At 37.8% G+C, this 18,550-nt stretch overlaps 1 protein-coding gene across 1 annotated transcript; it reads right to left on the minus strand.

The window, feature by feature from the left end:
* Positions 1–2,233: 2,233 nt before the first annotated feature.
* Positions 2,234–17,948, minus strand: LOC105053438 (UDP-rhamnose/UDP-galactose transporter 6). Its single transcript, XM_029267094.2, is given in 8 exon segments — positions 2,234–2,856; positions 3,066–3,199; positions 3,202–3,226; positions 4,340–4,540; positions 4,622–4,806; positions 6,829–7,035; positions 15,640–15,717; positions 17,466–17,948. Coding segments are annotated over 6 exon segments (1,008 nt in total). The 5' UTR covers positions 6,959–7,035; positions 15,640–15,717; positions 17,466–17,948; the 3' UTR covers positions 2,234–2,523.
* Positions 17,949–18,550: the final 602 nt, after the last annotated feature.

An 18,550-nucleotide genomic window follows, 5' to 3' on the forward strand; every position in this document is an offset into this window, starting at 1 on the left:
GGAAAGAGATAAAGACACCGACAAGGGAGGTGTTGCAGTAGCACATGAGGAAGCCGAAGTGAAGGATGCCTCCTGTTGCTACTCCTAGCTAGGAAAAAGGGCACCTGTGAAGAGACTTCCGAGGCCAAAGCTGACAAAGAAGGTGCTGGGAGAAAAACCAAAAGCCCCACATTGATGATGTGGGAAAGCATGGAGATCGAGAGTAAAGGTGCCGTCCAGAAGATTGAGAATAGGGGTGCAATCCAGCAGAACCAAATCAAACAGCTCGGACTGGATTCGGTCGAAAATATTTAAGCTCGAAACTTAAACTTGATTTGATTAAAAAAAATAATATTCAAGATTGACTCCACTCAAAAATCAGTGGAATCATGCTCAAACTTGCATTCAAGCACAAATTTGAATCTAAATAATAATTTAAAAATATAATTAAAAAATATAACATAATATTATATTTTTAAATATTAAAATAATAATATATATGATAAATAAATAATTTAGTTGAGTTGAATATTTTGCTATTTGAGTTATAAAACTCATCATAATTGAGTTATAGTGAGCTTGGACCCAAGTCAAGCATGAGTTATATGGCTCATTTGCACCCGTAGTTCGAAGGAAATGGGTGATAAAAGAGAGATGAGAACCCAAAGGAGAGAAAAGAAGGCAGCAAGGACAAGGTAAATATGAAGAAAGCCGCTGGACACAAGTAACATGGTAACTGGGCATCATATGGTCCCACCCAATTCGACGATATAACCCAATACCGCTCTAGGGCAGCATTTGTTTTTACCACAAGGCCACGAGTTATCCATCAACACAGGATAAACGCATTCCCCAGAAACCCAAGAGTGTTTGGCAGATTAGTGGGAGAATCGGAAGGGCATCCCCCGAATACACTGCATCCAAACACTACCTTAGAAGCAATCTACAGTACGTAAATGTCAAGAAAATACTCAACCAACGGAACATTATATTCCAAGATAAGATATAAGCCTTTCAGATGTAGCCCTGCACTTTGAATTTAAATGAGCCAAGCTGCGAACAAGGTATCATCAGGAAAATCAATAATTTGGTTGCATCTAAGCATACGGACGAATGCAAATTTGTTTCTGGGGTGATTCCAGCCAAGTCTATTACATTTAAATGCCTTGATAATCTCCATAGGTCGTAGAGTTCCCCCCAGATATTTATTTATCTCAATAGGAATAGAGGCTAAAAGCAGCTTAAAATAATCAGGACATCGAGACATAACAATCAATATTCAAAAAAAACCAAAATTTCAAAATATTATGCAGCACATATCTCGATCTTTTCTTCTCTGTCAAAAGAAAATAGTTGTTGAAATAATAAAAAAAAATGTTAATGTTTTATGCATTGATCATAGTATTTAGCCATTTCAAAACCGGTATTACAGGTGGTTTTACTCCTTTCTCCTCTAAATTAAATTTAAAAAATATATATACCAGATTTGAAAATAGATTTTAAAAGTCTATACAAAACTTTTATCTGACTACTAGCTCATGTCTCGAGATATATCAACGAACATTCTGAAAACAATACATATGAACTTGAGCCAGTTTAAGATATAAGAGCAGATTATTTAAGAGCACTAGAAGACAATGCATAGTGGAATCTGGCCACCAAAAGATTCAGTTCCACGTGTAAATCTTTCAGTGTCACCGTCAGTATTGAAACGCACTCTACTTAAAACCAAGTCTACAACTGCGATCTGTAGAACCAAAATCCATCAGGCAGCTACTATCATTAGAATCTAGAGTCCTTAATCCAGAACCACTACAAACATAAATTTGGCTCGTTACTTCAGACTCCTACATCACCTTCCTTCTAACTACTCCAGCATAAGCCCACTAAATCAGCTGCTTCAAGTGAGATGAGCTTCGTGGGTGGAAAATTATGATATCTGTTCCAACGTAGAAAGCTCAGAATTGTCAAATTGGCATGAGGCTGCAATGGTTTGGTCGGTAGAGGTTATGCTCACTGAAAGGAGGTTTCTTCTGTGTTTCTAATTCCTCTTCCATTTTTTCATTTTAGTCAATGGATTTTGATCAAATATTAGATCAACAGAATAATCAATACACCATTTATCACAATAATATTGCACTAGTTGACAACAATGATGACTGGAAGGTTACAATGATCATAATCAAACAATTCTATACGCTGTCAAATTTGTTGAGCCCATCCAGTCACAATAAATATGACAAGCACAAGAAGCTTTTGCTGAACGAGAATTACGTCTTTCAATTTTGTTGGTAAAATGGAATGATGTTGAAGTAAATAAATTACTATAGATGTGAGCAAAGAGAACCTATATAGGAAAATCTAAACTGCCTCAGGTGGCATTTCCTGAAGGAATCCCAAAAAATATTATGATTAAAAAAAATAAAAGAAAAATGTTTCTGACCTTTATAAAGATTACTGGGCAATCTGTGCCCTATCAATGCTTTGTCAGTTCAATGCTCAATATGTGGGCTAATGAGAAAGAGAATTAAAACGATCTCCACTTCACACCTTCTCATCAAGCTCTCCTGAATCTGACAACACTAGGCCATGCTTCTGGGATTTGTCAGTTGGCATGGAATAACTTCTGCGCTCCTTTCCCCCTGGCTTTGATGATGCACTTCCATACCAGATCATACCTACCACTGCTAGGATCATACCAAGAACTACATGAAGATTAAGGCCCTCTTTTCCAAAGAAGATGAAACCCAGAACTAAGACAAGGATGGTCTTCATGTGACCAAGGACTTGGAAAGACACAGCTGTGAATCTTCCGATGCAGATGAATTGGCTAAGATTGGTTCCTACCGCAATGGTGCATGACATTATGATGAAGAACTACAGAGAAATGGCAAATAGTGAATGACTTCGGCAATATATCAGAATATGCGTACAAGGGGATACAGCATGATGCAATAAATGCAGCAATGTCAGTGACAGATATACAAATTAACACGAAAGCAAGCATATGCAGATTAGAGAACAACGAATACCAGGAGTACCTAAAATGCCAATCAAAATTTGAAAAAAATTCATTTAGTACTTACCACTGCAGAAACGTTATAGTCAAATGCATCCACTCTTTTTCTCGTCAACCAATAATCCAGGAAAGGCCCTAGTATCAGCAGTGCTGCTGCCTGGGCTGGAGCAGTATGGCCCAAGAGGTTGAACGATCCAAGTGATACTTCCGTTGAAGAAAATGAACATACTACAGCAATAAAATCAACAGAACAATAAGGTTACATCTTCTAAGACCTGGCACGGTGCTGCTTTTTACACTGACTTTGAGCTCAAAAAAGATTAAGGGCCTGTTTGAATGGTAGGGCCCAAAATCCTATGGGATTTGCAGCCCAATCATTAAAAGGATTGGATTATAAACTGGCTAGGCCCATGTTTTTAACCATCCAGGGTCATCTTTTGAGTGGGCTAGCCTGAATCCATGGGAAGAAAAAAATGACCTATTGAGGTGATATTTTTTCCCTATGAGATTCGGGCTAGTCCATTCAAAATGTGGCCCTGGCTAGTTGAAAACATAGACCAAGCCAGTTTATATCCCAACACTGTTGGTGGTTGGGCCACAAATCCCATGGGATTTTGGGCCTAACCATCCAAACAGGCCCTAATTGTTATGCATCACTGCTGAATCAAAAGGAAAACAGGACCTAATACACTCTTAAAGCAAAACCATCTAGAAAAGCATAGTTTTACCAGCCAACACAATTGGGACATGTTCAGAGATACTTGAATATGAGATAGTCCTGTTTGCAACATACATTTCCATTGAGCAAATGATTGTTTAGAGTTTGTAAGAATAAAAGGAAACTAGTGATTCTCAACAACGGCAAGGATAAATATGCAGTTATCATTGTCATTGGCAGCTATGCATAAAACAGGATGGATAACTTTAAGAGGATCTTAATCGAACTTAAATTCTTGCACTGTCCATATAAAATAAAAATTTAAAAGATAGCAGAACTGTCAGACATTCGTATCCACTAAAAGATACCATAGTTGCAGACAAATAATTCAAGATTAAAGCACAGAATGCAAGAAAACTGCATATGTCAACTTGAATGAAAAGCATCCTAGTCCCCCTAATCAAGCATGTACAGAGGCTACACACATACAGACAAACTTGTGGGCACAACATATATAGGCAACATCTATGCTGAATTCTAATTGTTGTGCTTGCCAATTCTAGTATCAAAGACAATTCAAAGATAAGACAATTTAAAAAAGAATAATCCATTCAAAAGGTCACATAGCTCCACAGATATTAACAGAAATATGAGCGCATCATTTGATATGCATAAGCACTTACATATTGTTGCAATGCAGTGCTCCAGACTGCTATCATGGCAGCTATCAGACCTCTTGTATTTACGCTCACATCAGTAACAGTACAAACTGCAACACCTATGAGAACCACTACTATGCTAAGCTTTGTGTCTCTGGAGTAACGGATCTTATCAAATAGAACTTCTAAAAGACATGATACTGGGATCATACACAACTTTGCAATCTGAAAATCATACAACAATTAAGTCAATTTACAATTTTGTAATTTCCAAACCAGTGAACAATAATGTGGCCAGTAACTTACCTGATAAAACCCCACAGAGTTCCACATCAAGCTCACATTCATCCCAACAATTGATAAGTTTGCAAAGAGAACAAATTTTATAAGGTCAGGTAATGGTAAATGGGAGGTCTGAATATATCCCAGCCACCTAAGTATGATGGTCATGATAGTCGTGGTGGCAAAATGCAGTCCAGTTAATGTTGTAGCTGCAGAACATAATAATAGTATATGACATTAGAGCTAGCTACAAAGACAAACATCTTCCAGAAAAGTCAGGACAATAAAATCCCTTGTTCTGATAAGCAGAAATCCAAATTGAATTGTTTAGTGAAATACAAATAAATGTGCAACTTATCTGAAAAATATCTGAAAAGTTTTGTACTCTGCCAGGAAATCAATTCTAATCAGCAATATCAGTGATCATTGAACAAATCCAAGAGCCAAAATGGAAGCGATGACCAATAGGTGAAAACTTAACCATAACATCAAGGTAAAGGAAGCACATGTTACGAACCGGTACAGGATGTCAGACCCATCAACTACCAATCAAGGATCAAACAGGAAAAATTATTGCAGGAGTGTAAATGATCCTATTACCATTTCATCAGAGGATAACAAAAATAACAAGGTCACAAGCCCCATCTGTCACTTGTGTGAAATTAATGACAAATATATGCATGCTATCTCTTAAAAACTGAGGATATAGAGTAACATAACAGTTTTTCTGAATCCTTGACAGTCCATTCTCAAAATGATTGATCCATACCCTACCATAGTGCCCAGAGAACCAGGCTGGCATAGCTTCCATTTCAGAAAGTTGTGTTATCTTTACCCCTCCTAATGTAATTTCAGCAATTTCAGCCATTGAATGCATTGAACAAGTTGTTAGTCCTGCTATATGGTCTGGTGCATACAAGGCAAAGAATGCCCAGATGGGCCGTTAGATGCAGCCTTCATGCAAATTATGCAAGATAACATCCCCAACCTACTGTTTGCCATGGAAGAAAAAATTATCCTTCCAACAACATAACTACATTATGTTTTAAATATTAATTAATCTTCTGCAAATCCTCAAATGATAGTTTTATCACTGCTCGAGGAAAAGAAACGAATACCAAAATCTTTCAGGTATGAAGGGACCAACCGCATAGCCCGCATGTGTCCACTGAAAAACAACATTGATTAATGGACATTATAATAATAGAAATTTGGGCTGGTGGCACTAAATGAAGATGATATAATTCGAGAAGATGACATAATAAGCACAACATAAAGATTACTGACACTAGAAAGTCTCTAAACAATAAAATTGTCCCACATGCAAGCATGGAACTTTGTTATAATGGAAGCCATCCTACAAACTAAACCACTCTAGACCTATTTATAATCCCAGCTAGGTTGGGTTGATCCAAGCAGGAAACCATACAACATTAGTGCCAAGGGAAACCCACTGCCTAAAAGAATATCGAGTGTCGACCTGATCCACATGTCCAAAGGTTCAGGTTGATTCAGGTCCGTCTAAAGTTGTTGATGGATAATTCACAAGTCGATGAATAAATGTAACAGCATCTTCCCAAACACAACCCAATAGTTCATATGGATATTTCCTACTGCTAATTCCATAATGTTCCATATTATCAATAAAGATTTAACTCCACCCAAAAGAAAAATTGACAAATGGAAAACTGCTTCGTGGACCACCACATCATAACTATAAATATATAGATATCCAATCAAAAAGAGAAAAGAAAAGAATATGCAGACACTTACTAGTCCAACTTCTACATAAGAATGCACTGGTCAAAAATTGCATGTTAATCAAAAGATTTGACAATTCCAGGAATTATATCATGTCAGCTATTCAAATAAAAAAAAAAAGGCATGCAAATCAAAATATTTGACAATTCCCGGAATTATATCATGTCAACCATTCATTTCAAAAATCAACATTCATACTAAAAAGTTTCATTTTCAAAATTTTTAGAAAAATGATTAACACACAAATCTCAAATACTTTTAATGAAAAACACGTTTTATCAAAACAAAATACTATTCAATATGAATTGCACCTAGAAAACTGACAAGAACCATACTAGTTTTGAGCTTATCTGCTTGCCCATTTGCATGCTGCATAACTATTTATTGTAAAGTAATTTAACTACCTCACATGATGGATCAAATATAATGCAAAAGATACGAGTAGTTGCTTAGAAACTCTTATGGTTTACCAAAACTGAAGCCATATGTAACCATTAGGGCCTTGTTCACCATAATGATTCCAACAGAAGTCACAACATTGAAGAACCATGCACCAGCATCCAATGCTGCCTTCTGATCTGCCTTGCTGGAATGTGCCATATTTGTTATTTGTCTTTGCTTCTTTTCTGCTTATCCTATAAACCTCCCAAGTCCAGCTTCCATATCAACACCAAAGCCTCTATGTCAGAAAACCACCACACCACACATGGTAAATAGATGTTAATCAAAAAGTGAGAATACATGAATGCAAATGAATAAATCAAAATTCTAAAAGAAACCTAAAATATTAAGGGTGGAGAAATTATGGACAAGCAATCATGAAACAACACTTACCAGACAGTGTATTATACTAAACATAGATGTTAGGAAAACCGAAGTTTCATAATTTCAATTTGTAGATACGTAGAGGAAATGTGAATTGAAACTTCGTAGTCTATTCTACAAAGCAATCTCATTAAAAAGAGCTCAAACAAGAGAATGCAGACAACCAGGCAAGTCAACTTAGGCAGTAAGATAATGCTGCAACCAGATGATGCATATCAACCATGCAAAGGGACAATCTTAAGTACTCTTTAAACAATGATTGTCGAACCGTGCCAAACTGGCCAGTTCGGGGCATACCAAACTGGACCAGTTGGTTGCTAGGATGGTTCGGCTAATACATTCGAGATGGTTCAGCCCCCTTTATAGTTTTGAGTCAGCAGGTCGATTGTTTCGTGCGTGTGTTTTTTTTTTTTTTTTTTGGTGCAATAGGACTCTCAATCTTGTGATGGTTCAAGGGAGTGCTTGCTCCCCTCCAACCAGCCGAGCCATTTGAGGGTGTTGATAGCACCAACACTGCTTGCTCATTCCCTCTCGTTCGCTAGTAAGTCCTTCCTCTCCCATCCTTGTCTCTCTCTCAATAGAGAGCAAAGAGAAAACCCTAGATTCACTCACTTAGGATTTTGTTTTCTCGCTGACGGCACCGTCCTCCTCCCGTGCTGTGGACCACAGAATCAGATTACCCTGGTTGCCTTGATCTCATAGTCTCTCTCTTTCCCTCCCACTCCCTTTCTCTCCTCCTCTTTCTTTTCCTCTCTCTCCTCCATCTGCCCCTCACTCTCCAATTCTTCTTGTGCCGGTATGCCTCGGAATGATAGGGCATGGACCCGTATTGTGCCAAACTGATCGCCAGCCAGTACCCCCTCCGGTATTGATTCGGCGAACCTTGACCAGTTTTTTAAGCCAATAGCTCTCATAAGAGACCTGCCTATGATGAAATGTAAGCGGGTCTTGAAATAAGAAAGTTGTAAGTCACAAACATAACAACGAAAAAAGAAAAAAAACAGCTTCCTAACCCCACAATCCACTACCCAATCCTATGGGTCAAAATGTCTGGTATTGTAGAACTAAAACATTCTCAAATTACATTCTATCTGACCTTTCAAATGATGCACTCTGACATAAAATCCCACAACTTACTAAAAGGCTACATCACTTGAAGTTTGACACTACTCCATATCTATCAATAATTATAATAACTATCACAAATTGGGAGAAAGTAGCTGCCCCTATCAAACCTGCTAGTTAATCAATGGAACATAATCCTCTCACCCTAATCAACTAAAATGTCTTTGCAATGATCAACACCTACTAACACTTGCTACAAGGTTGCCTCCTTATGGAACTTGTCCTTTTTTGTTTAGTGGAAGCAATACAGAAGAGGTTGATCAACTATTGTACAATATGGAGGAACTATTATATTACTTGATCATGAAAAATTAGATTAGAAGTTGTTTTTTTTTTTTTTTTGCTGGAAAAAATTGGGTCAAGTGGTATGTTCTCCTACATAAGAACTTATGTACATGGAATGCATCATGGATGATGGAAAGGAGGCAAGGCTCCCATACATGCCGCTTGTCTGATTCTAACATCAAAAGTTCCACACAAAGATGCTAAATGGTCCCAACTAGCTTCTTCTGAGAAATCATGATTTAATAAAATCTTGGCAAGAGGAATTAGTTCTTCCATGTACTTTCTTTTCAGTATAGTATGAATTGAGGCTTAAGATAGGTCAAGCCATTCTTAATTTGAACCAATTCATAATTTGGAATATGTGATTGATCAAGCACAATTTTCTAAACATTGATGCATCAAATACATTATGGATGCTTGAAAGACTAGGAGGCAAGTTTCCAAAGGATATCATGTAAAATGATGCTAAATAGCACTTACATTGATTTGTTTTCAAGGATCACACATAAGGAATATGGAACCATCTTCAACCGCCCGATTTGAGGTGCTTTGAGCTGTGCTCGCGACAGACTGGAATGGTTTTGGCACTCAAAACAAGCAACTGCCGAACAAGAGGGAGAGGGAGAAGGAATGAGATGAAAAAAGAGGGGGGGAGGAGAAGGAGAGTAAAAGAGGGCGTCTGGAGGTTGCTACAGGGCCACTGAAGCCACCAAGACCCCCGGAGGACTAGAGAGGCCCCGATCGAAATAAGGGCTAAGGCCCTGAATTCCTTTTTATTTTGCCAACTCTCAATGAAGTCAGTAGTGAGAGTTGCTGACTTCACTGAGAGTCAATAACATAAAAAAAGAAAAGGAATTGAAGCCCTTGTTTCGATCGGAGGGTGGAGCCCATCCTCTGAACCTTCGAGGGCCTCAGCGGCCTCAATGGCACTATAGTATCCCTCTCTCCCTCTCCATCTCCCTCCACATCCCTTTCCCTCTCTCTCTTTTCCTCTCTCCCATTCTTCCTCTCCTTTGCCCTCACGTCATGTTGAGCCGCACTCCGCCGGCCTCCGTCAACTTCATCTATCTCCCTTTCTTCTTCCCTCTCCCTTCTCCCTCTCCGTCCATCCCTCTCTCTCTCTTTTCCTCTCTCTAGTTCTCCTTCTCCCCCGCCTTTTGCCGTATTGGTTCGAGCCCAACATAGGTGTGTGCTGAACCACGCTGCTGACCAACCAACCATTACAAATCCCGATACCAGCACAAAGAACCTTGGTCGCGCACGCGCGTGCGTGCACAAACACACACACACACGTGTGTGTGTGTGTGTTTGTGTGTGTGTATGTATTTTTCTTAGTTATAGGTTGGACTTTGTAACTTAGCCATCACCTTGTACAATATCATTTTGAAAGTATAGTGTCCCATTTTGACCAATCTTTCCACCAAATAATTACAATGATGATAAGAATTTGACATTTGGAATGGTAATAAGAATTTGACATGGACTGGTCAAAATTACAATGATACAAATGAGGTGTCTTTTTGGGTCATCTCCAATCTTATAGATGGCCAGATGATTCGCTAGGTCTAATACAAGATTAATAAGCCGTTCTTCCCCTCCCCCCCCCCTCCAATGCACAAAGATCTCTCTAAATGAAGAATGTCAATCCTAATAAGAATCAGCATGCATTGAAGACATCAAAGCTGTGCCTTCGATTATCAACCAATTCCATTCCATCTCTAGCAATCACATACAAGTAGGAAGGTGAACAAGCCAAACATGAGCTGGCTAGAGCTAGATCAAATTCAGCTTGAAATCCTACATTACTTGATTGCACTCAGCTCCTAATAGTGAGCTAAGAAACCTTTGGCTTAAGCCCAACTGATTTCTTTTCAAGTTAGTTCAAGCTCAACTCAACAGATCGTGATAGGCTCGTGGAGAGGGAAAAGTGCACTTGCAAATGATGAGTCGGTAAGAGTGTTAACTAACAAATGGACCCCAGAAACTTGAGCTACTAGGAAAAGGGTAAGCATTGTGTCGGGCTTACACCCCACCTCACGTGTGGCGAAGACCATGCACATAGATAACTGAATCAAGAAATATCAGAATCAGAATAAACAACACTACAAATAATTGAAGTATAACTGAACTAGATGGATTCAAACTTGAGACCAACAGCAAACCTGAGCTCTCATACCATGTTAACTAATCGATTGACCCCAAAAGCCTTAGTTGATAAGGAAAGGATAAACAATGTATATTAGGCCTAACAATGAGAAAAGGTGGGCTTTCTATACTTTTGAACTTTTGAAGCACAGCACTCCTCATAGCCCACTACAAGGACATGAATGTTGTAAACTTGTAAGTTGTGGATTCCTAACTCTGATAAGGCTTCTTGGAGAAGAAGACGATTTTCAACGTTCATGGTGGCATGGGTGAAGAGGAGGTTAAAGAGAGGACTGTTGTCACGTTATGATGGTCCAAATCAACACCTCAGCCACAAATTTGAAGAGTGCTGGCCCTTCCCACAGATGAAGCCCTCGATCAAAAATGTCAAGGATAACCCTATGACCTAATCACATCACCATCGTTGCCGAAGAAGGAGATGAGGTCGAGGGGGGAAATCAAGAACCCTATTTCAAAGGTTCTAGGCTCTAGGAGATCAATGCAAGGAACTCAGATAATAAGGTTTAGCCCCATCATCTACAAGAGGAAATGGAGAGGAAAGAGAAGAGATTAGGACAAGGGAGGGGTTGTGACACAAAGTGTCAATAACAGAAATCAAAGCAACCATTTTAGTGAAACACTTAATTTAATCTGTTAGTTCTTAATCTAGTGACTACAGTAATTACATAAAAGTAAGCATTATAGCCATTAAATTGAGATATATCTTCCTTTATATAAGAAAATAATCACTAATTACAAATGAAATAAATTTTATAGAGGCTCTTTGGTGGTGGTGGTGACGGCAGCCTTCTGGCAACCAATGGTGGCATTCGTCAAGATGTGGCTAGGCAGCAGAAAGTAGTGAAGGGAAGCTGTAAGAAAAATAGGAAGAAGAAGAGATACAAATGATGGAGAATCAGGATAGAGGAAACAAGTGCCCGATCAGAGCCAAAAAATGCACACAAGGTACATTTTTTGTCTCGCCAAGTTGGCTTTTTTGCACAATATTCTGATCCCATGAATTCCCATGAACTAAATATGAAGGCTCAGCAGAGAAAATTAGATGAATCAATTTGAATTATCTTAAACAAGAACAATTTCAATTTTTTTCCAGAGAGAGATCAATTCCTATAGGAAAGCACATTTGAATTTGCCATGAGCAAGCATAAACTGTTCGTGAAATTTTTCAGGAAACCTTATGTACATCAATTTAAAAAGATGCATATATAGTTGGTTATTATTAATATTGTGTATAATCTACGAAAAGGAAGCAAAAAATTTCTAGATCAATATTTTATATGTCTATATATGCATGCAGAAAATTTATCCTGTAACCTTATGTTTAAGTTAATTTACACATGATGCTATACTCCATTAATCTTTCCCTGCTCTTGTATGACCATAGAATAATCTCTGAGAGCCACTATGGATCCATAGACTCGATGGGATATAATAACCCCGAGACAACATTAAGGTTGACATAGTCAATCACCAAACAGACTAGAAATAACCCCTCTTTTGTCCCATTAAGAATTATATATGTAAGTGTGCAGAATTACAGGGAGTAAAATGAAATGAACTGCTTTCATAAGAAGTAACATGGCAGACCAAGAAATTAGTTTATGATTTAAAATAAAAAAGGGCTCGAAAAACAAAACAGACTAGAATGGGCCCTTTTTTGTCTCATTAAGAAATATGTATCTATTTCTTCTAGGACTTCCAAGATTCTCCAACGAGCTCTAAGTGTGCAAAATTACAAGGAGGTAAAATGAAATGAACTATTTTCATAAGAAGTAACATGGCGACCCAAGAAATTGTTTTGTGATTCAAAATACAAAAGGACGGCCTAATGCACAAGGCTCCCACCATTGCGGTATCTAGGGAGCGTCAAATGCACATGGCCTTACCCCCACATACAGAGAGATTGTTTCCATGTTCCAAACTTACAACCTCTAGGTCAGAATGGAGCAACTTTAATGCACCCTCAATAATTTAAATAAAACAAGAAAATTAAGTAACTAATTTTTAACACCCATCATCATGGTAGCAGAAATCTTCAGCACATCAAGTTAACTATAAAAGATTAAAGTTTTGTCAAAATAAACACTACTAGAATTGGAGAAACATTGAAATGCTACTAATGTCAAGTATATATAAGTATCAAATTCTATGGTTATGCCTATATAGAAGATGAGTCATGTACAAAAAATAGATGATTTGTAAAGATCATTTGAAATTTTTCATCAACGGCAAATAGATCCTATATGGTCCAATGCCTGTATTGGCAAGTATGTTACTGTAGAATGTCAGCACATTCTCTTTTGCCTCAATACAATTTCTACCTCTATAAGTTTTAGGAGGGAAAGAGAAAGAGGGAGAAACTTTGGAGGTGATAAGCATGATGATCAGATTTAGATGTTCAAGCACTATTCATCAGCCTGACAATTGATTAGATTAAGATACTTGTGATGGGAAGGTTTTCTGTTCTCTGATTGCCAGATGCAATTCCTAAGGTAATCTATTGTGCTTGCAAAGCTCTTCTAGAAAGACTCAACACAAGGCAATGAGTACAGGATCCGAGATTGCTGTTTGATTTCATTCTTCTGTGTAGCATGAGAGGGTAGTTGAGAAGGAATTTCTCTTCTTTAGATGTTTATAGGCTGCTTATGTATATATGGAGTCAGCAAATTAAAGTTGGGACTAGGGCCTAAAAGGCAATGTAAACATATAAACAGTTACACCTACCTGGATATATTTAAGATGCCCTTTATTGATTAAAAAGCTACACACACACACACAAAAAAAAAAAAAAAAAAAAAGAGGGGAAAAAAGAACCCTACTGGCAGAAGCTGACATCTACTGGAATATAGAAGGTTCTGAAGTTACTGATCTTCGTGGTTTTCCAGAAATCACTAAACAAGGAATTCAATCTCCATTATATATATATATATATATATATATATCTTTCCCGAGCCTTGTGACATAAACAGCATATGTATCTGATAGGGTTCTGAGGTGCATTAGCTAGTATACCATAAAAAACGGCAATGATGGACTATAAACTTAAACATGTATGATTTCTGAGGGTTCTGGACATGAAACAGTGTCATCTTGAAGAGAGGGGCAAATGCATCTTGAAGAGAGGGGGGAATTGTGATGGACAATTACTTATTAATGTCCCCTTGTCAAACAAATCTTCCCCCTAGACTTGGAGGTCATTATTAATGAAGATAAGAGACTGCAGTGTAATTCAGACCTTGATGAATCTCAATTATAAATTGAAATGATTTTTAGAGTTAAACAGGATCACACTTGGAGCTCATTATTAATGAAGATAAGAGAGGGCAGTGTAATTCAGACCTTGATGAATCTCAATTATGAATTGAAATGATTTTTAGAGTTAAACAGGATCACACACACACACACACACACACAGACTACATTCACTCCACTTTCTAGTGGCCCCTAAATCAGCACATGTATGGCATCTCAAAAAGGGTGCCTGTAGACAGAAACAGCTGGACATGTCAACAGAATACCATCCATACAAGTTGAACGAAAGAAACATTTGATCACTGTGGGCCACATGATCAAGCATTGTTGCCTCAAAAGAAACATGTGATGTAGTTCATATAAATTGGATGTCAAAATTCTCAAAACTCTGAAATAAATATCTATGCATTGCATAATCTATTACAAAGATAATTGATGTGCAGTTACTCGTGCTACAATAATTCACAAGCACATATCTAATAATCAAAGAACATTCCTTGGGACTTGAAGCATATATTGTAAGAGAAATTTTTGAGATCTAGTTTTCCAAATACACAGAGATAATTTAGCCAAGGGACTGTAAAACTGAATTGCTTACGTCCTGTAATATATAATTCCTGCTATCTAAGAATTTAAAAACTTTTCACATCTGAGTAACAAAAGTGCAATTTGATAAGCATAAAATCATTTTATGCTACAATTTTACCAAGATGGTAGCTTTTTTTTGCGACGCCTAATTTTTTCTTCACCATAGTTCTAAACTTGAAACCTCAATGTACAATTACTATGGCATCTGTATCTTTATGATACATCAAACAATCAAAATCTCAAAACTTCACATTACTGCATCTGGTTTGGGCTTGTTGCTAAAACTCTTTTAGGATTTAAAGATAAGCCCTTCGAAACAGAAATTACCCAATAAAGAGCCCCTGGAGTCAGAAAAGAGACTCCTTGGATCCCAAAAACATTGAATTAGGACAACAATTTAAGTCTTGTACAACAGATTTTTTGTGCTCTAATAACAATGATGTAAGTTCCACCTTGAAAAATTGAGTCTATGAATTGTTATAAACTGATTTACATTCCAGATTTGAGAAAAAAAACTATTACTAGAAGCTAATTGGCAAAAGGATAAAAATCTATAGGGGGACAAAAGAAGAAAACCTTCAACAATCATGAGGCAAAAATTGGGAGGTATAAGAAAAAAGAGGTTTGAAAATTATTTGCATAAACTGATCCGGAACCTTCTTTGCTCCTCCTACATATTAGACTTGATTGAAACAACTCATGGGACCATAATAATCCACTTTCCTAATAAAACACGACCAAGAATTTTCTAAAAGAAAATACATTTTATGGAGGCTGCATAGAAAGCCATTGATATCAGTTCAAAAGACAATCACAGCGACTCCAAACCTTTAATGACCGTTCACTTAACTTTACCTGTAATAGCTGACAATTAATTGTCCAAAATTTTGATGAGTGACATACTTAAAATCATCAGCAAGTATGACACAAGTTCACAACAAAAGTCTATTAGCGATCCAGATTCCTAAGCCCCATGAAAGCATTAACTAGAAAAATTAATATATTCAATAGTGTACTATGGAGTAGAAAAATTGTCTCACCATCAGAATTGAAGATCTTTACTTGGTCAACTCAGTCAACAGTAAGCCACCAAGAGTCCAATCTTCAGCTTCCACAACCTAATGTAAAAATAAAGTATTTAGATATGCAAGACAACAAAAAATAAATCGTGTTTATGGACAATTTCCTGATGCTCAGTCCAACTCAAAATTTGATTCTCCATAAAAATTAACAGCAGTATCCTACCAGAGAACTTGACTAACTACCTACTATTCTAAAAAAAATCGAAGTTTTGTGGATACCCTCCATCTACTCTGATTATTGATTCCATTGTTTCATCTATGATAGGTGAAAGAACCAAAGATGGATTAAGGACACATGGACCCAATGATAATTATTGGATGCCAAACTTAATAAACAACAGAGAACTTTATATATTTCTGATTCTGGTCGCTTAAAACAAGGGTTGGGTGCCTTGGAGATGATGCATCTAGGGAAGCTTCAAACTCAAGGATGATGCAGTATTAGACGTAGACATGACTCTAGAAATGCCAGGCACATAGTGAAGCTGACCTTAGCAAGGTTAACACTAATGATGCCCAGTGAAACCTATAAAACCATGCTGCAAGCAACATCAATAACATAGCATGAGTATTTGCAACAAAAAAACATGAGGAAGCCAGAGGACTTGAGAAAAGCTTCAACTCATGGAAACAAATATCCAAGAATTCCTAAAGTAAAAGTACTATTAAAACTGATCAAGTCTGTAAATAATAATAACAGAGGATAGATACCTATGGTTAGGCATACACGAAACGACTTGACTTAGACCCAAACCAAGAATTTCTCGCTAGACATATAATTATATTGTTAGCTCTATAGCTGCCAGACAGTCTAAAGATTCAAACATAGGTAAATCATATTATGGCATCACCAAGACCAATCTGCAGCTTTGTAATACAATTGAGGCTATGCTCCTACCAAAAGTATAGGAATGCAAGACCTCTGTATCAAAAGTATAGGATTCTAAGAGCTCTGTCCATCAACAGTATATAGTCCACGTAAAACAATATAGCACTACACGGCATATAACATGCACTTAAAACGCTATAGCACAATGGTCTAAGGATATGTATGAAACCATCAAACCATTTAATGGACCGATACCACATTTGTTCTTGTGTATCTCCTTCTCCATACATGCATACACATTTGGACAACGAGGGTCCCGCATCAATGATCTGAGCTATTAAATATAATCTACTACCTCTAAATTACTTACATACCCAAAATCATGTGATTTGGAAACTCCTAACTTATACATTTCAAAAAATTGCATCAAGTCGGACTTGGCTACACTCAAATGGATGTCTGCTTGGATCAGATTAGGTCTACATTGGATAATGGAGGTCTCACATTGACAATCTGAGCCATTAAATGTGATCTATTACTTCTAAACTACTTACAAAAAATCATATGATTTGGAAACCTTGACTCATGCATCAAGTGATCAAAAAATATATATAATTAAATTGTGTTTGTGTGTGTTAACTTACATTTCTTTCCCTGCAAAACACTTCTTTAATATATTTTTCACTTTCCTTTTTTTTTTTATTCCTGAGATGTCACTGTCTTTTGTCTCATGAAGGCATAATAAGTAAAGATAATCAAAACTTAGCATGGGCATCACATACCAAAGCATTATCCAGGACTAAGCAAAACAGTTCTCACAGGATAATAGGAAAAACAACTAAATCCCCATCATATATCTAAGTTTCTACGCTTTAAAACATGAACTAGAAGAAAGGGGCCTATATCAGGGCTAAGAGCATGGAAATCCAATCTTAGGATTGCAAGAAGGCCAAACCTGAGATCTGATAGACGAAGTGGATTGATTGGAGCACCGTAAAGGCCGGTCAAAAGGATGGTGCTGGCCGATTGAACAGTGGGAGTGGCTGATCAGATCGTGGATCACGGAAAAGGGGAAGCACCGGCTGTCGATTAAGGCTGCGATGGCGGAGAACAGAGGCCGATCCGCGGAGTGACCTTTGATGGCGCAGATCGTAGGCCAATCGGTGGAGTGACCTTTGAAGGTGGAGATCGGAGCGGATCGGAGGAGAGAGGCGGATCGGGGGAGAGGGGTCGAGATCGGGGGAGAGTGGTGGAGGGCAGCGGAGAGGGGTGGAGATATACGGAGAGGGCTGAGGAGATGCGCGAAGATTGGCGGGGGGGCGGAGATCAGCAGGTACGAGAGGATCCCGGCGGAGAAAAAGAGGAAGAGAGTCGGGCGCGATGGAGCTCAGGGAAGACGAGAAAAAGAGCCCCGCATTGCGGGGAGGGAAATAATAATAAAATAATGAAAGAAAATATAGTTTAACTACGATTCTTGCATTCGGCGCCCACGCTGAACGGCCGCGTTATAACGATCCAATTTAATAAATATTAATAGCTACTTCTTAATCTACATTTGTCATCTTATTCAGCTAATGTGACGGAAGATTTGTTTTAATTCAACGATTTACCGGCAAGTAATGTCATTGAAAAAGAAAACCGTGACCGAAACCTGGTAACAAATAGGGTGGTAACCTCGAAACCGGGTAACGATGGGCGTGGCAATCGTGTTTTGGATGATACATGGGCCGGATGGTTGAGATACAAAATTTTAAATGCGGATCTGATCCGTTTATTAAATAAGTTAGAAATATTTAATGAATAGGCAGGAGGATGTTTGGCTGTTTAATATTGTTGTCATCGACGAGTCAAATTAGCTTAGACTGCTAAGCTAAAGTTGGAAGGGAGTGGAGATCATAGGATGATGGTCGAAATCTTCGGAGTGGAGCGTTGATGTCGAGCTCTCGATCGGTCCTTCAAGCCAATCCTGCAAAATCATCAAAAATAAAAAATTCTCACCCTAAAGAATTTTTTGATAATAGATCTTTTGATACCTAAGTC

This window comes from Elaeis guineensis, chromosome 10 (genome assembly GCF_000442705.2).
Source record: "Elaeis guineensis isolate ETL-2024a chromosome 10, EG11, whole genome shotgun sequence".
Classification (NCBI taxonomy): Eukaryota; Viridiplantae; Streptophyta; class Magnoliopsida; order Arecales; family Arecaceae; genus Elaeis; species Elaeis guineensis.